Source organism: Dermacentor andersoni, chromosome 5, assembly GCF_023375885.2.
Source record: "Dermacentor andersoni chromosome 5, qqDerAnde1_hic_scaffold, whole genome shotgun sequence".
NCBI classification, from domain to species: Eukaryota; Metazoa; Arthropoda; class Arachnida; order Ixodida; family Ixodidae; genus Dermacentor; species Dermacentor andersoni.
The window spans coordinates 145,746,713-145,768,877 of record NC_092818.1 but is presented as its reverse complement, the minus strand read 5'-3'; the positions used below and the strand labels follow the sequence as shown (position 1 = coordinate 145,768,877).

Below are 22,165 nucleotides of genomic sequence, written 5' to 3'. Positions count from 1 at the left end.
GCACTGAATGCCTGGTGGTTGGCGCAGCTGCCGCTTTTTACGCTGTGAAACTTGTTTGTACGGGTGGTAGCTCTTCCGCCGCGTTGCCTGGAAGGCGTCTTCTTTCTCCGTATGCACACCAGCGTGCAAGTACGTCAGTGGTAAGTGCAATACTGGTGTTCGCATTGTACACGAGTACTTGCAATGCGCGCGAAAATCCTGCAGGTAGTAGATGTGCCTTCAGCGTGTGTTGCTGTAGGCGTTCACGGAGCTGTTGTCACCTCTGTCGTTCTAGCAAGGATGTCTCTTCATTTCCATCATTTTGCAAGGCACAAGTGTCGCCACGTCGCTGCAGCGGTTGAAGGTTAATATTATGCTTGCAGCGGCCGCTTCTTCTCCTCGTATTTCGCAGTGGCCGGGAACCCCCCATACTTGAGCTTCGATTGCGTGTACCGCAAGTATCGCAAGGAAGACAGCAGAGGCAAGCAGGAGACTGCGTGTTGATATAAAGGAAACAGAATGAGGAGCGGGGGGGGGGGGGGGGGGGGTACTTGTTTATGAAGGGCTTAAACAGAGTAACAGAGTACGAAGGCTATGTCTTCAGTCATAACACACATCCTAAACTCCGCTAACCAAACCTATTAAAGTGGAAACCTGGGCGGTTTGGTATACCTTAATGATTCAAAATAAGGCGCCGAACCACGAACGCTAAGGATATGCTGTCGAGTTCCTCTACGTCTTATGTTATGCGTGTTTTCGCGTCCATGGGCTTTCAAACCATGACCACACCGCTATTTCTGTCAGATTCATGAAAAGAGGAGATAAGAGAAAATTTAAATATTGTGTTCACTATAGAAATAAAAAACGAGGCAAACCTCGACGGAGGTGGACCTTACCGCAAATAATCGCTTTTCCTTGTAACAATACGCGAAATGCCTCCACACAATTTTTTTAGGGTTTTGACAGGCAGACGAGGTTATTAGAAACGCATCCTAATGAATGTGCTGCATATTATCGAACTGCGCATTCAGCCCGAAATGAATGCCCTCCCAAATATGAACCGTGGTACTCGCTCCGCTACGTGTAATAAATGGATGCTTCCCACTAAACACAACAGATCAGTCCTCAAACTTCGATGAAAGAAGCTGCTTATGATGACCGCAGCTCTGTCGTTTATGTCAACCGGCCAGAGACAGATGAATATTTCGCACACACATGTCACAAAGCTGAAATCATAGACGTGCACTGGTGGGTGAAGCTGGAACGCTTCAAAGAAAACCCCTCCAAATAAATAAAACTTACGGTAACCACATAGAAAGAGCAGAATTTATTGAGGAAACGCAGAGACGTTCGCTTGAGGTAACGAAGTGTGTGCCAGTCTGACCATGAAATAAACAGATGTCTAATACAGACGTAATCGAGGTTGAACAACTAAAATAAAGCATGCCCTATCTCGGTTTACCGGAACAACCTCCTCAAAGCAAAAATTCAGCTCCAGGTTGCTGAGGAAAGCGTGGTTCCTTCTTTGTGTTGGCGTCGATATAGGGGCCAGACACATAGGAATCGACCACTCCCTTTTTGCTAAACAGCGTGTGCAAAACTCACTGGAAACAACAGTGTCAGCGTACACATATAGGCCTGCATGTCCTTTTCTTCGATAGCGGAGCTCAGTTACACATTCTTTTGAAAAGTGCGACCATGCACAAAAAAAGGAAAATTACTCCAACAGAACGGAAAAAAGATATAATAGGCTCCTCTTTCTTAATGCAGCCATGAAATACAGAATTTCCGTGTGCGACTGACATTTTGTGCACGTAAAAAGTACTACAGCTTGTCGAACTTTCTGAAGCAAGAAGAAAGTTTTTCCGAAACTCATTTCTTGCCTCGGTTTATAGGAAACGTGACCTACCTTCGGTCCACTCACGTGGACAAACATTTACGCTAGCTTTCAAGCTCTCACGCTACCGTTTTCACTCAGATTTAAGCGAGCTCTTCTTGTTGCCGAACTCCTGCCTCAAGAATATGTCAGACTCGGACAAAGAGGTGGTGACACAATCAGGATGCAATATCATCCGTCGCGGTGTTGAAGTTTCTCATCACTGCGCACGAGTTTTCTTATATGCTTGTTTCCGGTGTCATGTTGTTGCGCTGTCTCACCAATAACGGTATACGAAAAAGAAAAAGAAAGCTGTGGGCGTATTTTGGTAGGCAGGGAGTAGAGTTGAGGCAAAGGGCTTAATGTTGTCTTGAAGCTACATTGAAAAGCATTACATGGATTTCGTCTGAGCGCAACGGGCTAGCGAAGACCTTGCGTCGGGTGACCAATCCTGTGCAAGGCAAAACCATTGAGCCAATGCCTGAGTCTTGAAACGCTACAGCGCGAAAGCTGCGCGGTAAAGAACTTCTCCTTGTTCTTTTCAACACAGAAGACTGCTAACCTGACTTCCTTCATTTTTGTGTCTTCCTTTCCATTTTAACTTCAGCTGATGCTTATAATAATATTTTTATAGTCACCACATTTAGAATCCCTCTATGACACCACGGGATCACATTACCTACTAGCTTCAGAATCAAACATGATTGCTTAGTATAAGGCTAGTGAACATGGCAAGGCGTGAAGGTCAGATATATACGGTTGGCAATTACCCTTAACCGCTTCGAGCAGCATTACATACCGCATCCGCATCCGCGTGTACAGGACGCACATGTAGCGCTTCCCAAAAGGATAGTTCTCAGCTTGTATTTCGAAGACATCTTTGCATATCGAAAACTGATTTAAATGCGAGGCGGTGGTAACATTAGATCGTCACCAATGTATGAGACGTACTCACTTTCGTTTCGTGAAGTTCTCACTTCACGACACGAAAGTGAGTCAGCGTCGACGCCGGGAACTACATTGAGTGCCGGATCACACAGATCACATAGAGGGCAGTGATACGGCTCTTACGCCATCACCTATAGCCTTCTTCTTTGGAGAACTTAAAAGTCTTTTCTAGAAAAAAATGCGTAACACTACAATATGCATTACACACATTATTGTAATGCGCCATTTAAAAAGAGAGAGAGAGAGACCGGAGGGCGCTGTTCACAACAGCGGCGGAGAATTGACCTGTTGGGATTGGCCGAAAGCTCCCCAAACACACATAGCGTTTGACCGCTTCTAATTTGGATCCAGAATGCTGATGCTCTTGTGGGTGTTCTTCTGGGGTCGGAGAAGCTACCCCCGCGTCACTGTCACGAAAACAGCAGGGAATCCAAACTCCTGTGTCTCACCACCTGAGTCCGGACACCTCACTACCCAGTGCCTTCAGGCAGGGAACAAATATACCAAACGGGAAGTACCCCTTAAAAAATATAATAAAGAATTTTTCAAACAAACAAACAAGTTTTAACACTCTAAGTGCGCGCCACGTCACGGAAGGGAAGCGGAAGAATACCAAGCAATTGCCTAAAAAGTGTGGCTTTAGGACATGCCATAAAACTTTTCTTTCTTAAGAAGGTACGATGCTCTGAGCATTCCTGTTGTGATGATTACATTCACTGCTTTGTTTAGACTATTTCGGCTACTCGGTTGCTCCACCAAGGTTTAAGACATCGATTCATCGTATCCACAGCTTTTCGCGCAGGTCTACTTCACGTTTAGAATGTAACGCAGGACAGAGCTCTGGTTTTTTTATTGTATAGTAATGAGATGAGAAGGCAAAGTGTGTCTCTGTTTGACGGAGGAGAGAGATAATTATCGGGTAGTTCTAGATGTTCACTTTATCCTGCAGTGAACTGAAAGCAATATCAAATAGTCGCATGATGGTGATGACAACGAACATGAAAAAAAAAAAGTAAGTTGCGAGCATTACAGGCTTTCTTCAGATGCTCATACCACTGTCTGCGTCTTGTTTTGAAAGTTCCGCGGAGCTGGCGCTATCGCGCGTACTATTCTATCACATTACCGTATCCCCGCCTAGAAAGCGGGGAAATGGTTACGTACCTCTTCCTCATTGCGGGTATATGTCAATGCATGATATTATCATCATCATCGGAATCATAATCATGCCTATGCACGTCGCGAGGCGCCGGGTTAGGTGATACCATCGAAACCATCGGGGCAAGCGTTGAGCTCGCTGCCAAATCGTTTCGACATGTGGCTGCCAGACCCCGTACGCGGCGAGCTGCGTCAGCTGTGCGAGGATATATGGTCGTGTCCCGAACCGTCGGGGGACGAGCAGTTCGCCCAGCAGCGGCTCAGTGACATGCTGCGCAGCAGGGACTTCTTCGTCATGCCCGGCTATCTGCTGCCCACCGCCTTCTGTGCCGAGCTGGTGTTCACCGAAGGTGCGTGTCCATGCAGCGCGACGTGTGTGCGCAGGTACGGTCTTCATATCCAACAATTAAGCCACTCGTATCCGCAGATTCTGGCCCCACGATATGCCTAGTGTGCGAGTACGACGCAGTAAGAGGCCTTGGCCACGCTTGGGGCCACAATCTGGCCAGCACTGCCTCCATGGCGGCAGCACTGGCAGTCCAAATGGAAGCCACCCAACCGGTACGCATTGCATTGGTTGTCGTTGCGCACTCTTCGGCTTCGGAGCTTTTTCTGGAGATCGTGAAGAGACATTATTGGATGTTAAGTGAAGATGTGATGTTTTTCCTACGGCCACTAACTCGCCTCTGTTTTACATAATTAAACGAAAACCAAAGTTCTCTAGTAATTTGAAAGCATCTGTAGGCCAACAAACACTCCGTTAGTGTTAAGTCCCAGTGCCAAATTTGGTAGCGATATCGAAGGGTTGGTTCTTCGCTAGCAACCCACACAAACGGGACAGTGCCGATCAGAAGGTGATACCTAACCGAAGGCAACTAGTGTGCTCTGGCCTACACTTATACAGTTCCATACCATATATTGGTATAGTAATAAAAATGCATACCCCTTAGTTAACTTGCACTTGAATACATACATTAAAACGGCGGCTGCAACGCAGCCTCCGGGTGCCACCCCCTTTCGGGGCCGGCTGCGAGTGCTCGGAACACCGTCCGAACTGTACGGCGAGGGAAAAGCCGTGCTTCTCAACAAGAACGCGTTCGCGAATGTCGACGCTGTGCTCGCCACACGACCCGCATTTGGTCCGGGGATGCTGTACTACGGAACGCCCTGCGCTACTTTCGTAAGTATTCAAAATCAAGAAAGGGGCTGACAGTTGGAATAGCACACTGTGGTATAAAGGTTATAAACAGGGAGAAAGTGCCTCAGAAAGGCTGGCCAACGTTTCGATATCGAAACGTTAGCCAGCCTTTCTGAGGCACTTTCTCCCTGTTTATAACCTTTATACCTTTCGTAAGTATTGTCGTCTATACCTGAATAAGCTACAGCTTTACGAACAAGATAGGACTTCGAAGGAGAGAGAGATGATCACGGAAAGATAAAAACCCAACAGAGGTTCACAGAAAGGTGCAGAATGAGGGGCTCAACTGTGATCGAACAAGAGCCGTCCTGTCCCAGGCCACGGCCGTTTCAAGGAGCTCTTCGTCTGGGTAACAATAAAAGACTAGTTGAAGGCAAGTGCTCTTGTTGATATGTCGGCTCCATCCTGACACGTCTCTTGTTCGACCTATAACTGATGTCTAAAACACGGTGGCCGTGACGTTCTCTAGTTCTGCGATCAGTTACGGCGCATATAGCGCTCAAAAACATAGCCTTTGAGATCTGTTCCTGCTACTCAGAAGAAAGAAAAACTGGGGAATAGGGGGGGAGGAGCCGATGCAGTGCGGTGTATTTGGACACCACCTATATTGATTCGTACTCATAGCTGGCATGATTGTAGCTGTGCATACTTTATAGTGTCCCAAAATTGCAAGCAATGTTCTGGTATTGACACTCGAACTGTAGAACAGGCTTACCCCAGATCGACAGGCACGCAAAAAACTTTATATAGTACAAGCACTCGGTGTTAATGGCTTTTCCCAGACCCGCGTCACTTATCACGGTCGCGAGAGCTCCGCGGTGCTGTGTCCCTGGCAGGGCATCAACGCCCAAGACGCCGCAGTGGCTGCCTACCGCAACGTGACCCTCCTGCGCAGGGACCTACCACCGCAGTGGCACGTCGCCGGTGTGTAGTCGTCGTCGTCACTTGCACGCGTCCCACGAGGCGCGTTTCGTCCAGCTTTAAACAGCTACTCTGTCGGAGCTGTCACGAAGGCTGGTGTCGTGCGCTGGCGGCGATAAAGTCAATAGACTGGAAAGGCAATCTGGAATGGCTTTCTTTCAAACAAGCGGGAAACTTTCTCCTCCATCTTATCCACCCTCACCACAAAATTTAGTAACGATACCTAAAGAAGTACGCAAAGCACTGCTAAACTGCGCACGTATACACGGGATCTTCTTGTATAGCAATTAAAGGACATATCCGAAAACATTGACGCATCCACCGCTACCTACGCCATTAGAGCTATTGAGTCGGCTCATAGTCCTTCTCATACAACATGTATCACATAACTGAAATTCTCCAACAATCGCCTCAGGCAATATGGCCACATGCAGTAGAAACGCCCCTGCAGCGCGGAACAACGCACAACAAAGATCCTGACAACGTGGCTTATTAACTTATATAGAATTACCTGAAAATTCGCATGGCTGGGTCGCATGCAAAGGCCAGTGATAACAATAGGCTTAATTGGTTGCTTAATTCAATATGCTTCTAATAATTAGACAAGTTTCCGCCGCAAAGCTCAGCGTCCAAGGCGGAAGTCGAGTGTTACTGGGAAAGCGTGATTAGATTTATTATTTCCGCACCATTTCTAAACATGCGACAGAATCTGCGACAAACGTAGCGTTAATGTTTAGAAGTTTTTGTGTCGGCTGTTCATAAATAGAACGTAGTTACTCGTGCAAATGACTGAAGCTGCAGCAGCGCAGTCTACGCGAAACAAAATTAGCGAGTCCATTAATGCTGACAGGTGTTTTTGTGCGCGTGTGCATTTTCCGTTTTTTGTTCAAAGTGTTTATTGTCGTTTCGAAGCTCTCCTGGGTCTACAAGTTGGAATTCACTCTGGGTTGAGGTAACCCGCCAGGTGGCCAAAGTCATTTGTTCGGCGTCTCATTATAGCACCTGCATGCTAGGTAAAGTTGAATTGCAAGGTGAAGTTGAATTCACTTCGAAAAGTTCGGCAATATTCAACACTGCATAGTCTTCTTGCAAACAGCAAATATGTGGTGGAGAACTATGCCCCCGGCATAAATGCGAAAATTGATAGGGATACGTCGCCCACGTAAGCAGAATATTAAGAAGATAGAAACGAAGTTAATACAGGTAACTCAGAAAGGGAGCTCCACACTTGAAGAAAATTCTTTATCTTTCGTGAGTCCAACCCACGACCACTACTTTTCCGAGACAGTATAGTTCCACCAACAAAGCGATAAGGGCCCTTTCCCTAGAGCGCATTTACACAGGGACAAATTAAAGCCGCTACGCATTGATGAAGAAAGGTCTTCTATAATAGAATTAGGTTGTCCCTAAGTACCTTGTGCCAGCGCCAGACGTGTCGCTTGGTGCCTAGCTCATGCTACCCTATAAAGGTTTACACATGGTGAAATCGCCGAAGAAGATGGTTACACAGCCGGTTTTAGTTCAGAAGACTTGCTGCAGCGCGGAAGTAGGTCCAGCGCACGCGTATTGTGCGTGCTCTACAATGCTCAAACCGTGGAGGAAAGAAAAAAAAAGCTTCGGGAGGAACACGACGTCAGGCAGTCAGCCTTCGCAAGGCCGATTCCTCAGACGCCTTTCAGTCCTTGCTTTGACTCGCCAAAGGCTCACATCGTGCATTAAATCGCGGGAACAGCATTATGTACGGGTGGGGTTCGTGGTCTATAGGTTTGAATAGCGCTGGCTTTGGTTGGCCGTGTTACGTTTCGCCTACAACGCGCGGTAATGCCGGCGCGGATGCAACGGACGCCGGGGCTTCGTTCAAAGCGGCGGACATTTTGGCCCGTGCGACGCCGCCGCAACGCTTCCCCGCCAAGCGTGTCCAGGCGTGTTTCAGTGCCACGTGTCTTCGTGTGTGCGTGTGTGTGTGTGTGCCCTCGCTTGTCAAAGCGCGGCAGCCGGGGAGCGGAGTTCCCCGAATGAGGAGCCTGGAGGTCTCTCGGCTCAACCGTTCGCGCCGTCGTGTGGGCGGGTTGGCGATGCGTCACTGCACTCGGTTCAGCAGGTCTCTCGGCTCGACCGTGCGCGCCGTCGTGGGCTCATGCTCCGCCGTCCCGTGACCTTCATCCCGTGACCTTCATCCCGTGACCTTCCCTTTTGGACCGCGACGCCGAGAGTATAAGAGCAGCTGCCCCCGGACGCCAGGAGAGAGGCTCCGATTTGTACTGTTGAGTTACGTGCTCTCCCGTCTCTCCAATTCGGTCGACCTGACCGGCCGCTCTTTTGCTATGTTAGAATAAACAAGTTGTTCTGTTACCAGTCTTCTCATGCTTTGCCGGGACCTTCGGATGCTTCCAGTGCCCCAGGCCGCCAGGCCAACGCTACCCTTGGGGCTTGCGACCCATTGGCAATAACGGGCGTCAGCACCGAGACCCCAACAACTCGGGCCAGCGGTGCGATTCCAACAGCCGCAAGCTGGCGTCCTCTTCGCCAGCTCTTCCCGCTCACTTTTGCTCGCCCCATTCGATGCCTTAAATTCTCGGCCCCGATGCCAGAAAACATCGTCGCCGTTCCAACGGCAACAGTATCCACGAAGGGCCTACATGATTAGCCGCGCTTTATAACTTTCAAGGGGCGTACCATACAAACAGACGAAGAACCCAGCGCAGCCACACGGGCTGGCTTTAAAACGACCGCTTGCTGTCACATGCTTGGGTGCTTTCTCCATGATTTCTCCTTTCTTTTTTATGACTAGCCTTCAATATTGCCAGGTGATGCTCCCGGCTAACTTTTTCTTCCCTGAATGGCTCAGACCCGTTTCATAAACCGTGCGTCCCAGCTAACGTTAACGAAGCCGTTCAACGGAGAAAAAAAACTCAGTGCCCTTCCACTCTGTGAAGAAGGATGACCAGTGAATCTGTGTACGTGGCCCCTTAATGGTAAACTGCACCTCCACTGAGGGTCGGCCCGGCATTGCACTATCTTCGGGATCGGCTCACGAAGGAGGAGTGTTTAACGCCTGCTTCACTTCCGCCGCGGATCAGCCCGGTATTGCCCTATCTCCGGAATTTTTTCCTACACGCGGACACAATAGACGGGAAAGTGGCTTTTAATAGTTTCGCTGTGAAAAAAGATTTTAAAAAACGCGGTGCAATATACAATTATAAAACCTAAGGCTTTCGTTCGTCAGTAGTCTGACGACAAAACTCTCTAGGCCTTAATGCCGTATCTTGTACCGTGGCTTTGCACTGTGTCGTATCTTGCACCGTACCTTGCACTGTGCTAGTTCACATAATCGTATGCATTGTGCTCTTCTGAACAGCATACTACACCTGCACGAAGAGCATTTCGCCATCACCGAAGTATCTAGGCTGCTTGCACGTGAGCTTTAAGTCTGTCGGCAGGATCAAAAAGTCCCGCAAACTCTCAGCGGAGAGTTGATACAGGCTCCGACGCAGTGGGCGGTACCGCCTGAGCTTGGAAGTTTGCTGCATATTCATGAACAGCAAATATACGCAAGGGAGCCATGAAGTAGTTGCAGTAAAATTGAATATCTTACAAAAACATACAAACTGAATACAGTGAGAGTGAAGACGGGAAGGAAATAAAATCATGGCGAGCTAGAGTCGAATGTCTTCATCACGAGCAGAAGTATGTCCCGTCGACAATTTTATCGAAATGACGGATATGCCTTTGCGGACATTAATAATGCATGAACGAATCTAATGTGTCTTAGGGACTACGCCCACCGAGGTGGCACCGTCGATATTCTGTTCTGTTAAGCACTACGTCGAGGGTTTGATTTCCCTCCCCAGCGGCTGCATTTAAGTGAACGTGATATGCAAAAATGCTCGTGTACTTTGGTTAGGCGCACGTCAAAAAAAAAAAAAGGAAATCTCAGATGGCCAAAACGTAATCATGAGCCGTCTATTGTGGTGCCGCCTCATAACCCACTGCACTGTCTATGAACTTCAAACTCCACAATCTTGCTTAGCAACTGTGAACTGAGATAACATATAACTGAAAGGCTCGAATGATATTCTGTTGCAGTAAGTATGCTAACTGATTTGATGTGTTCGACATTATAAACACTTGTGAATCATTAAAGCTTCGGGAAACAAGAGATCATTCTGCATCAGAAATTTCGTGCTGTTGTATAACTGTTTTCTAATGCTCATACTAACTGCAGGATTTTAATGATCTCTTTCTTTCCGATAAGCGAACATAACGATTTCGTCGTTGTCAAAATCAAAAATGCGGAGCGAGTCGAGTAGAAGGTACGAGAGAGCCTATTACGAGTAAAACGAAATACTTGATTACAAGTTTACTGCAGATTGAAAAATCAGAGTGATTAAAAAAAAGAATCGAGACATTTTACAAAAGCCCGATCTGATCACGAAGGACGCCGTAGTTGCATGCGGCTACGAGTTTTATTTATGACCACCTGGGGTTCTTTAACGCGCACCCAATGCAAATTACACCAGAGAGAGAGAGAATAAACTTTTTTATTCGGTGAATGAAGCTTTGGAGAGGCGTCCTCATTCCAGGATGCCTTGAGCTCGGGCCGCGTCCTGGGCCCTCGCAATCAGCCGTTGCTGATCCTCGAGGTCGGAGCTGGCCAAGGCTCCCTCCCAAAGCTCGTTAGTGGGGTAAGGGTCCGGAGGATTTAATGGAGCCGCTCTGCAACCCCCTACTATGTGCCTGAGGGACCCGGGCTCTGCGCAGAAGCGGCATTGCGGAGAGAATTTTGTAGGGTCTATGAGGTGATTTCTGGTTGGGTGGGGGAATGTATTAACCTGTAGAGCTCGGAGGCATCGCTCCTGCTCTCTAGGTAGTGACTTGTGTGGGGGTGCGTATGTTCTGCGGGTGAGCTTGTAGTGTTGTGTGATGTCTTGGTAAGAGACTAGAGGGTGCATGCGCTCGGGTTCAGATTCCTCGGCGTCGGCTCGGTGGGTCAGATCTCGAGCCACGTGGTTGGCGACCTCGTTGCCAGGAATGCCTTGATGAGCTGGCGCCCAGATGATCATGACTGATCTCGTTGGCGGCTTTTGATTGATGATCCGGAGCGTAGTGGTATGAATTCTGCCGCTAGCAAAGTTGCGGCACGCCTGTTGGGAGTCGGTCACTATGACTTCAACCTCTGTTTGGGAGAGCGCGAGGGCTATGGCCGCTTCCTCGGCTTGGAGGGGATTGTTTCGCGTGAGTGAAATGCTGCTCCGATGTTCTTTGTTGACGACTACGGTGGCTGTTGTGGCTGCGTGTCTGGAGTAAGAAGCCGCGTCCGTGCAGGCTGTAGAGGGTAAAGTCCCGTATCGCTTGTGTATGGCCAGGGCGCGGGCCTCCCTTCGCTCTGCGTGGTGCACTGGGTGCATATTGCGAGGTAGAGGACGTACGGTGATGTTTCTCCGGATGGCATGGGGTAAGCTCACAGTCTCAGGCGGCGGATGGCTCAGAGGGGCAGAGAGCCCCAGACGTAAGAGAATGGACCTCCCTGCTTCCGTAACCGCCAGCCTTGTTCGTTGACTGGATAAATGTGCCTCGATCAGCTCCTCGGCCGTGTTGTGCACACCTAGTCGTAGTAGGCGTTCTGTGGAAGTACTGGTTGGCAGGCCCATCGCCTGCTTATATGCCTTCCTGATCATTGTGTTGATTTTCTTCAGTTCCGTCTCGTTGAGTAGTGCGTATGGAATAGCGTAAGTTATTCGAGACACGACGAAGGCTTGGACAAGCCGAAGCGTGTCCGCCTCCCCCATGCCTCTTGTCTTGGTTGTTATTCGCCGGATCATGTGCGTAACTTGGGCTGTTGTATTCTTAAGCTTTTGAATTAATATTGTATTGGTGCGATCCGACTGGAAAACCATTCCCAATATCTTTACGCTCTGAGACGGAACGATGGTGTGTCCCTCCAGTTGTATGTTGATAGTGGGCGAGTCGGATGTGTGCTTCTTTCGAGGTGAGACCAGGAGTAGCTCCGACTTTTGGGGGGCGCAGCTGAGCCCGCATGACTTAGCATAGTCGCTCACCACGTCTGCAGCTTCCTGCAAGCGGTTCTCCATTTCCCCTATGGACCCTGTGGACGACCAGATGGTAATGTCGTCGGCATATAGGCCATGCCGGATCCCTGGGATGTTATCGAGGAGCGGCGGTAGGCCTATTAGGGCGATATTGAAAAGGAGAGGGGATAACACTGCGCCCTGTGGTGTGCCGCGCCCGCCCAGTAGGAAGGGGTTTGTGGCTTTGTCCCCGACCTTTAGGATGGCTTTTCTATCTGAGAGGAAATCTCTGATATAGGAGTACGTCCTGGCCCCACAGCCCAGCGCGTTTAGCCTCTGTAAGATTGCTGTGTGCTTGACGTTATCGAACGCCCCTTTAAGATCTAAGGCGAGGATAGCCGTGGGGGAGTTGCGTGTCGCTGGTACAATCACCTCCTCTTTCAGCTGAAGTAGGATGTCTTGAGTTGAGAGGTGTGGACGGAATCCTATCATCGTTGTTGGAAGTTTCCCCGAATCCTCCAGGAATGGCTGTAGCCGGTTGAGAACGATGTGCTCTAGGAGCTTTCCTACACATGAAGTGAGGGAGATCGGTCGTAGGTTCTCAATGGCTGGTGGCTTGCCTGGCTTCGGTATCAGACGAACCTCGGCTATTTTCCAGTCCTCGGGAAGGTTTCCTGTCCTCCATACTTCGTTAAGATGAGCGGTAAGCTCTACTAGCGAGGGGCTGTCAAGATTTACAAGTGCCTTATTGGTAATTTGGTCCATTCCCGGGGCTGTGTGGCGTCTCAAGCCCATTATCGCCGCTGTTACCTCATGTAGATGAATGTCCTCATCTAGGAGCTCGTTAGGGGTGCCGGTGTAGAGTGGCAGAGGCTCCGATGTCTGTGTGGGGAAGTACTGGGCTTTGAGAGTCAAAAGGAGGTCCGCCTCGTTTCCAGGAAATTGGTGAATTACTCGAGCCATATTGTGGTGGGATTCCGTTTTGCTGCTGGCCGGGTTGATTAAATACCTCAATAACTTCCACGTCTTGGAAGTACTCAGTCTTCCTCTCAAGCTGTCGCAGAGGGATAGCCAATTCTCTCGGCATAGCGTGGTAGCGTATTCCGCAGCCTCTTGTGTGAGTAGTGCTATTCGCCTCTTGAGCTTGCGATTTAATCTTTGCCTTTTCCAACGCTTCAGCAGGCTACGCCGGGCTTCCCACATGTGGAGCAAGCGAGCGTCGATGCTTGGAGTGGTGGTGGATGTTTCAAGCATTTTGGTGTGCGCCTTCACATCCTGGTGAAGCTGAGTGATCCACTCCTTAATTGACTGAAGCTGTTGGCTCTGGTCGTTCGCAGCTCTTTCTTCTCTTATCTCCCGCAGCTTGGTCCAATCCGTGAGGCGAGCCGTGCCTATCCTGGCTTTGTATTCGAGACCATGGAGAGTGGTGGCTAGCAGCGCGTGGTCGCTGCCTAGGTATTCCTCCAGATTGGTCCAGCAAGCTTGGGGGATACTTCTGGTGAGGGTTAAGTCGGGGTTCGTGTCTCTTTGCACACTTGTGCCGAGCCTCGTGCTATTCCTTGGATCGTTGACGAGCGTGAGATCCAGGTCCTCAATAACTTTGTGAAGCATGTTTCCCCTGGGGTTGGTGTACGTATAACCCCAGAGGGGGTGGGCTGCATTAAAGTCGCCCACAATTAGAAGCGGATGGTTGCCTGCTGCGTGCGTGGCTTGCTCTAAAACCAGTTTGAGGACCGATGGCGCGCTTTTCGGCCGACAGTAGACGTTTAGAACAAACATGGGACCCTTTTTCTTTGTTGCCTGTGGGATAATTTCGAGCAGAATGGCAAGCGGTTCGGATTGCTGGAGGTGGTGTTGAACGGCCACTAGCTTTTTACTGACCAGGGTGTGAAGGCTGCTCCCTGTATCGGTGCCATAAGTGACGTATCCGGGTAGGCGGACGTGTGTGTTCGTTTCTTACAGTGCGATGATTTCAGGTGGTCTTGTTGATGTAGCGATGTATTGTATCAGTGATCCATACTTGTTCTTGTAGCCCCGGCAATTCCACTGCCACACCGTGGTTTCGCCTGGGGAGCCCCCGCGCTTACTGCATATATGTTGGGGCGGAGCCATCTTGGTTATCAAGGGGTGGTGATGCGTGCACAAGATGGGGTTCTGGGGAGCCCAGAGAATCTGGCAATTCTGGTAGGGTCTGATGAGCTGTTTTCTTGGGGCGCCGGCTTTGACGAGCTTCCAGTGCTAGTATGCGTTCCTCTAGTCTCATGATGCGTTCCGCCAACTGAGTGATAGAGTGTTGTTGTTGAGTTGCGAATTGTTGTTGTTGTGCCGCTGACTGTTGTATAGCTGTGAGTTGTTGCTGCATAGTAGCTTGTAGGGATGTCTGAAGGCTCTGAATAGCTTTTGCTACTACCTCTTCTACCTTCTGGAGAGTGGCATATTGGACGGGTATGACTCCCTGCGGTGCAGTGGGCTGCGCGGTTGCTCGTTGCGGTGTCGGATTTGAAGTGACTGTGTGAGCTGGCTGCTCTTCCCGTTTCCGCTTCTCCGGGGGTGGGGTTGAAGTGTTTTGTGTAGGGGTAGTGCTATTTCTTCCAAGCAATTCATCTTTAAGTGCTACGAATTCTGCGTGTACGCTAGTGATTTCTGATTTGAGTTTTGCGTTTTCTTCAGTGAGACGCCTAATCTGGGCATGTGCCTGTGCCAGTTCTGTGTCAAGAGTGGGGGGACGAGCTTTGGGAGAAACAACCTGTGCCCAGCTCACCTGCTGCGTGACCAGCGCTGCTCCCTTGCTTCCCCTCCTGCCGCTTGCGGAACGACCACGGCTCGAGGTCCTGCCATGGGATGGCGTCCGTCGTCGCGATGAGGTCCTTCGCCTGGAACCGGAACCGGAACGCGGCCTGGAACTGCTCCTCCCCTGGACAGCTCCGCGTCGTTTCGGGGACCGCGACTTGCGGGATGCTGAGTGCTCGCCACGTGGCCTCGGAGACGAGGAGCCTGCTCTCGGGGTCTGCTGCGGTTTCCGGCGGTTGACGGGCGGCAGGAACCTGTTGGGGCAGGTTTTCGCTGCTGTCGGGTGATTCCCGCCGCACAGAGAGCACCGAGGGTGGCACTCGTGCTGCTCCATTGCTAGCGAAGTGCCGCACTCTCTGCACTTGGGTGTGGCGGGGGGCCGCGGGCAGACGTCCTCTCTGTGGCCTGTCTCGTTGCAGGTTCGGCAATGCGGCACGGTTCTCTTGTAGAGGTAGCACCGCAGAAGAAGGCCGGAAAATTCGATGTAATATGGTACTGTTTTTCCCAAGAATGTGATCACCATGGTGGTTGTGTTTCTCAGTCTTCTACATGTTAGCGCCTCGTATCCGGGAGATTCAATGCGTTTAAGTAACATTTCGGGCGTGGTGTCGTGATCGATGTTGTATATTACCCCTTTGCAAGAGTTATCGGGGGAAATTCCGTATGATGCAATATCATATGTTGTTGCATCAATTGTGATTTTTTGCATCTTGCTTAGTGCTGAGGCCGTAGCTTCTGAGGCAGTGCTCAGAACAAGGATGTTTTGGTCTTCGTCGATGCGCATTTTGAATCCGGTGGCGCCGATTTGTAGCTTTGCTTCATTTGTAATGGCGTCTACTAACTTCCCTGGGCTCACCTTGTTGAGCTGCAGGCCGTTCCGTGGACGAACCGCCAACTTGTAATCATCGGCAGGAAGGGGGGGTTGTCGGGGCTTGCGCATCGCCGGTCGGCTGTGGCGGAGAACGGGCTTCGGTGGCGTTCGGGAAAGTTGGGGCGTGGTCGAGCGTGTCTGCAGCCGACGGCGACGGGCACGACTGGTAACATTGATCCAAGGCTCACTGTCTTCTTCGTTCTCCTCAGCAGCCCGAAGAAGTCCTTGGGATTCGCGAATTTCCATGTCCTCGTCCTCCGGGGCCCCGGTAGACGATTGGTGGGCTTTGTCGGCGTCGGCATTGAGCAGCGCGTTCGCCATCTGCAGCGGTGCGGCGGCCGAAGCCCTTGCTAGGCCTCGCCACTAGCGAAGTAGGTTTAGCGGGGCGGCCCCGCGTCGAAACTTGATGTGGCCGTAAAATGCAAAATATAGCACTTACACCCTCAAGTTTGGTGTTGACGTGCTCTGGCTGACTTCAGGCACACGATGATGACGTAGAATCTGGATGCGGAGGTGATTTCGCCGAAAATGTAGCTTCTGTGCGGAGCAGATGTAGAGCCCATCCGACCCGTCGCCACACTTCGTCGTCTTTTTCAATTACACCAGCGTTTTCTTTAATTTCTTTAATGCGGCTGCCGCGGCCCAGCATCTAACCCGCGACCTTGAACTCCGCAGCGCTTCGCCGCAGCCACCGGACTACCTCGGCAGGTAAATCAGAGTGACGTCATAATGCTGCATATACATTGCTAAGATGCATTAGACTCTGTAAATGAATTGAAGTTAAGGTGGTGTCTTGAGTTTGCAGCAGTTTGCATGCAGTTATACGCGTTTGCAATTGCACGAGGTTATACGAGATCCTTTATGGCGCCTCGGCAACTTGAAAGTTGAATTTCAGAACTCCGTACAGCCCGTCATTCAGGTAGAGACAACACTCGCACTAACGGATACACGAGACGCGATAATGAAGTGCGATAATATTGTTACGTAGGAAAACGCAGACGAAAAGCTATATACAAGTATATTTACAGGGAAATAAGCCGCACTTGGCCAAGAGGCAACAGCCCGCGCTAGCCTCCAATCGTCGTCGTCGTCTTCTCACTGCTCGCCTCTTCGTCATTGTAAACACTGTTCCGTAGCAATATCTTTTCGAGAGGTGCAGGCATTCAAAACAACAATAACGACAACAACAACGAGAACAACGAGAACAACAACAACGACGACAACGACTCGAACATTGCGCTAGAAGGGCAGCCACAGCTCATCTCACCGAGTTATGTAGTAGAGTAACTAAATTGCGGGTTCGATTTTGTGTTGCGCGGGCCGTATACATCATGCGGGTGGAAAGCAAGAACACCCTTCTACTGAAGTGCCAGTGCATTTTAAATAACTGATCGAGGTCAAAGTAATATACAGGCCTGTATGAGGCGTTTCGCATGTGGTTTTGGCATTCACAGTTCCAGAGAACAATATTACTACATGTGATGAACATTAATCCTCATCACAATACCCTTGTGTTCAGTGACCTGGAGAAACAAAAACTGGCAGCGCCGAAGACAAATGTGTTTTATGCGCAACTCATACAACAAAGAAGGGTGCGTTAAAAGTCAAGAGGATCCTTAGAAAAGAAATTAGAATACAAATACTATGGAAATAATAGGCGAGAGCAATAAGCTAGTAGAAGAAAAATAAAAAATATGTTCGCCAGCGTAGCAAAATTTAAAGGATCGCGCTCGGCAATGAAATGCAAATGCATTGTGCGCAGGGGGAAAACTTCAACTTCTTTAGAACGCATGGCACTAGGTTGCTTGGTATGCTTTTTTCTAAGCGCGCCTGTATGGTCGGCCTTTATTTTTACTCGTCCTCGCAATGTCATATGTCCGCATTAATTTTTGCGCATACATTTTACTACGTGATCTTCATATTATTTTGCCTTTGCAAATACACGTGTATGAATAATAAATTAAAGTGTTGGACACATCAGGTTCAGATGAGAGTGCACACCTCGCTCTGCCCTCTTCGTCGTCTTTAGTCTTCAGCGATGTTTCACTGTGCATAAATTGGAAGCTGTCAGTGCAAGCTGAACATGTATACACAACGGGACGTGCAACGCAAATTTTGGATAAGAAAAGGGCAAACCGGGATGAAATGCTTCTTACCTTTCATGAGGCCTTCCGACCAGAAATGCAGCCAGAAAAAAAGTGACCTTCCAAAGGCGTTTTGGATTTCCTCGAAATGTACTTGACGAAAATGAATGAACGAATGTAAATTATTAAGGCGAAAGCCTTAAAGGAACTGACAACCGATTTTTAAGGACCTCGTTTCTTATGGAACAACGCAAAGCTCACACTCGGTAGTGTTTACATCTACAGCGGTTACTTCCAAAAGCGCGCGGATATTTAATAAGCAGAATTTTTCGATTTGAGCAGCCTCTAAAAAAGTAAGTCCTTCCTCCAGCAGAGCTGTGAAGTGAGAGAGATGTCGATAGCCCACCTCGCAAATTGTGAAAGCCGCCCATCGTTCTGCTTCAAAGGAGTGAGTGTAACTGGGGTGAACCACCTACCTTCTGACTTTTTCAACCACTTTTGAAAATGAAATGCTGGTGCAGTAAGTTCGCGTTTTTGTACAGACATTTCTTATATTTGTACCGCGTTTTTCCCCAAGTACTTGCCTACGCCATGGCTGGCTGGGGCCCGTCGTCGTTGTTCCGTCGATAGACGAGCCAAGCCAACTGACCGAAATTTAAGACGAAGGCAGCGCCCCTTTTATGCTGACTACAAACGAAGCCTTACCTGCACATGTAAGTCAGGAAACTCTTATAGTAATAAAAAGTGTACTGCATTTCAATACTCGTAAAAAGACCAGCAACCGCGTACACTAGTAGAATGTCACGTGATAGGCATATTGTGCATCTTCATGTTTTTGCCGCGTGGGGCGCCAAAGGTCATTTCTCACGACTTTTAGCGAAGATTTAAATATATAGATCCACGTTTAATGAGAAAAACATGCATGGTTGTAGCCACTACAATAGAGAATCATTGCGTCAGCGGGGTAATCTCGATTGATGTACTGCGCTGTTGTCTGTCCTTTTAAGTGGCTCATACTAACGATGGCCCTGAAAAAGAAAGACACGTCGTCCGGTCCAACGGTACAAAAACTATCATCATCAGCAATGGCTCATAGACTCCTCAGCAAGCAAAAAAAAATGCGATGGCTACAAGCAATCAGCAAAGTGAAGCGTAGAGTACATGCAGTCATTGTAACGACGCGTACAACTTTCAGAAACGCGGCGTCTAGTCGAGTAGTAAAAAAAAAAACAAGGTGACCTTCTCAATGGCTCAAGCCCCACTAAGCAAGCAAAAAAATGCAATGGCTCACACACGCGTAAGGCTGTGGCTACAAGCGTTCAGCAAAGTGAAGCGAACACTGCATAGATTCATTGAAATCACCGATACAACAAATACAACAGCATATGTTTAAATCCTTTGCTGAGAGGATTCAACGTAAAGTCGAAGAGAAACATCTTCTCCCATCACTGTCTGGATGGAAATAAAGTCTTCTTATTATCATAAATATTGACAAGCATGCCTGTTTACCACCTACTAGGCAAACGTAGAGTTGTTCCGTGCAAGAACAGAAGCAGTGCAGAGGAATTTCAGTGCTGCGAGATTAAGATTAAGACTGTCGCTTTCTTGTCGGGGCCTAATTCTAGCCCTATTGTGGGCATTTTTGGTAGGCTCAAGGCTTCTGGTACCGTACATACTTGGTGCATTGCTCCAGACGTGGCCACCAGGCTTCGAGCGCTAGTGTGCGAGTGGTACCATCCTTCCAGCAACCGGGGTGCTTATTGGATGGTTATGGTGACTGTAATCTGTTTTTAGAAGTGGCGGAAGTTGGGCACTCCCACAAGGTTCGTGTATTTATAGGCAGTACTCACACTATGAACAAGTCTTCAGCTTCTGGGTATCTGCCAATATAACTTATATCGTGCGGTGGAAGTAAAGTGCATCACAAACACGATGGATTCCAGGGTGTCAAGGATCGCGGGAAAATCTAACAGCGCACCAGCTCTGCTGCGCAGGCATCCTGGCAACTCCTCTGGCTCGTTGAAGGCAATTGCAACCCTAGAATAGAATAACATGCAATGCAAAGCAATGCTATATTGATATTTAAGTATCAGAGTGCCACATCTGTACTCTTCTTGGGACGCAATTATGCCGGGTGTCTTTGTTAACTTGGACAAATAGTTTTTAAAGAAACGCAAGAGTTCTAGAGAACTTGTACCGACTGCATAGCAGCCCGAGTCGTGTGTACTTACAGCCAGTATCTTTTTTCATCCATCGATTTTAATTAATGATCTTGTTAATTATTGCTTGAATTGCAAATATATCGATTACAATGTTGTTGGGCACCTCAAATAACCTCCGAATCAAGCATTTGTTTCGGGCTCAGCTTTCCCGTTTCGGTTTTTTAGACAAAAAAAAAAAACAATAGCGCGCGAAACACTCAAAATACGTAATGCAAAAAAGGGTAAGGCCTGCAGACACGGACACGAAAGAAGAGAAGTGGACAACACGAACGCCGACTATCAACTGAAGGAAGCACTGGGGCGAAAACAGAAAGAAGACACAAAACTCATCTGCACATGCTCTGGAATGGTAGTACCATGTGTCAATCTGGTACACGTGCCGGTCTACGTGAGAGATAGCTGTTAAGGCAGTTGATCTCTTCCTTATGTAAGGTAATTGAAGGCTGACTCACGCACCTTACATAAGGAAGAGATCGATTGCCTTAACAGTTATTCCTCACGGGGATTTCGAAGCCGGGAAACCGTGACGGCGCACTTAGGACTGTAATTTTGCCTCGGTGTATGATATTCTTACACCGTGAATTTCGTGCACTCGTCTTGTTATATAGATAGGCGCGCCCGGAACGTATGTTCCTTTTGTACCCTTTAGCTCTAAAAGCAAGCCTTGTGCAGGCTATGTCCATTTAATGAGTTCTGGCGGATCTGCACGGCCAGCATATGCTGTTTTCGATTACGTAAATCATTTTGCTTGACGTGTCAGTGTGTAGATATTAACGGGACATCTCAACGGTACCGCGCCAGTGACCTGCTCTTCAAGAAGGCAGGAATGCTTTTCACGAATGATCAGAAGGCTGAAATGATCTTGGCTCTGGGGGCGAAGCACGGCGACAGGAGGAAGGCAGCCAAGCTATTCCGGATATGGCGTTGTGGAGGACGCCCCAGTCCGTCAAAAATATTTAGAACGTACGAAGTCCTTTTCGAAGCCGGTAGCTTCACAAGAAAGCGACACAGGACTGCGACGGTAGTTCAAGAAAAGGAAACGGGTGTTTTTGCATTCTTTGCTGCTAACCTTCACGGTAGCGTGCGCGACGCCAGTGCGGAGGCCAGAACCTCAAGGTCATCTGTGTGGAGGATCTTAAAAGGTTATATGCGCCCGTACCATGTCCATCTTCATCAAAAACTTGAAGACCTTGATTGTGAAAACAGACTTTGCCAATTGGATTTTCACGAAATGTGATGAAGAACAGGACTTTCTCACTCGCGTGCTTTCGACGGATGAAGCTAATTTCTCCCGAAACGCACAAGTTCATCATCACAACGTGCACGACTGGCTGGCACAAACACGACACCAATACCAGTGGTCGTTTTATGTGTAGTGCGGTATTTTTGATGCCGACATTATCGGACCCATATTTTCTGACAACACACTAAACGGCGCAACGCTATGTCAACGACATCCTCGAGGACCCCGTGAACGATGCCTGTTGCGACGTTACACCTGTGCACCTTCGGAACATCTGGTTTCAACACGATGGTGCTCCTGCGCACAGCAGTAGTAAGTCTCGAGCATGGCTCGACGAGCTTTATCCTGGACAGTGCATTGGCCGGCATGGACCTGTACCCTGGCCTGCAAGATCGCCGGTCTTGACACAGCTGTACTTCTTCTTGTGGGGCTACGTGAAAGATCGTTTGTATAGCAGCGAAACTAACACACCGGAGGCCCTAAAGGTAAATATAAGCAGCGTCTGTCACGAGATTCCAACGTCGTTGGTCAGAGCTGCAACAGCACAAGTGTTGGAAAGAAGGAAGTGCTGTATTACTTAAGACGGTGACCTGTTTGAGCACGTGCTATAGGTGGCAGTGGAAAATAACCGCTCCAAAGTGGTGAACAACGTGACTGCTTAACGCACCTTCATGATGTCATCCTATCCTTACATAAAGAAAGCTTGCAACAAAGATAGAAATAGGGAAAAAACTGCTTCGTATTACATCTTTTCCGCAGTTCAAGACACAGAAAGGGTAAATGGCTAAACCAGTTGCACTTTTATATGTTTCTGTGTCGACGACTTAGACGCCTTACGTGCTCTTGGTT

The 22,165-nt window shown here is 48.8% G+C and overlaps 1 protein-coding gene and 1 long non-coding RNA gene across 2 annotated transcripts in view; one reads left to right on the top strand and one right to left on the bottom strand.

Moving 5' to 3' along the window:
• Window positions 1-3,811: 3,811 nt before the first annotated feature.
• Window positions 3,812-22,165, top strand: part of LOC126532122 (peptidase M20 domain-containing protein 2-like) — a 33,526-nt gene continuing 15,172 nt past the window's right edge. The window contains exons 1-4 of the mRNA XM_050179807.2: window positions 3,812-4,308; window positions 4,386-4,519; window positions 4,956-5,138; window positions 5,939-6,080. Of these exons, the coding sequence (XP_050035764.2) occupies window positions 4,116-4,308; window positions 4,386-4,519; window positions 4,956-5,138; window positions 5,939-6,080 (652 nt within the window). The 5' untranslated portion in view covers window positions 3,812-4,115. The remainder of the gene's footprint in view (window positions 4,309-4,385; window positions 4,520-4,955; window positions 5,139-5,938; window positions 6,081-22,165) is intronic.
• Window positions 18,737-22,165, bottom strand: part of LOC129385099 (uncharacterized) — a 4,692-nt gene continuing 1,263 nt past the window's right edge. The window contains exon 2 of the long non-coding RNA XR_008612660.2: window positions 18,737-19,888. This is a non-coding gene — a long non-coding RNA (uncharacterized lncRNA). The remainder of the gene's footprint in view (window positions 19,889-22,165) is intronic.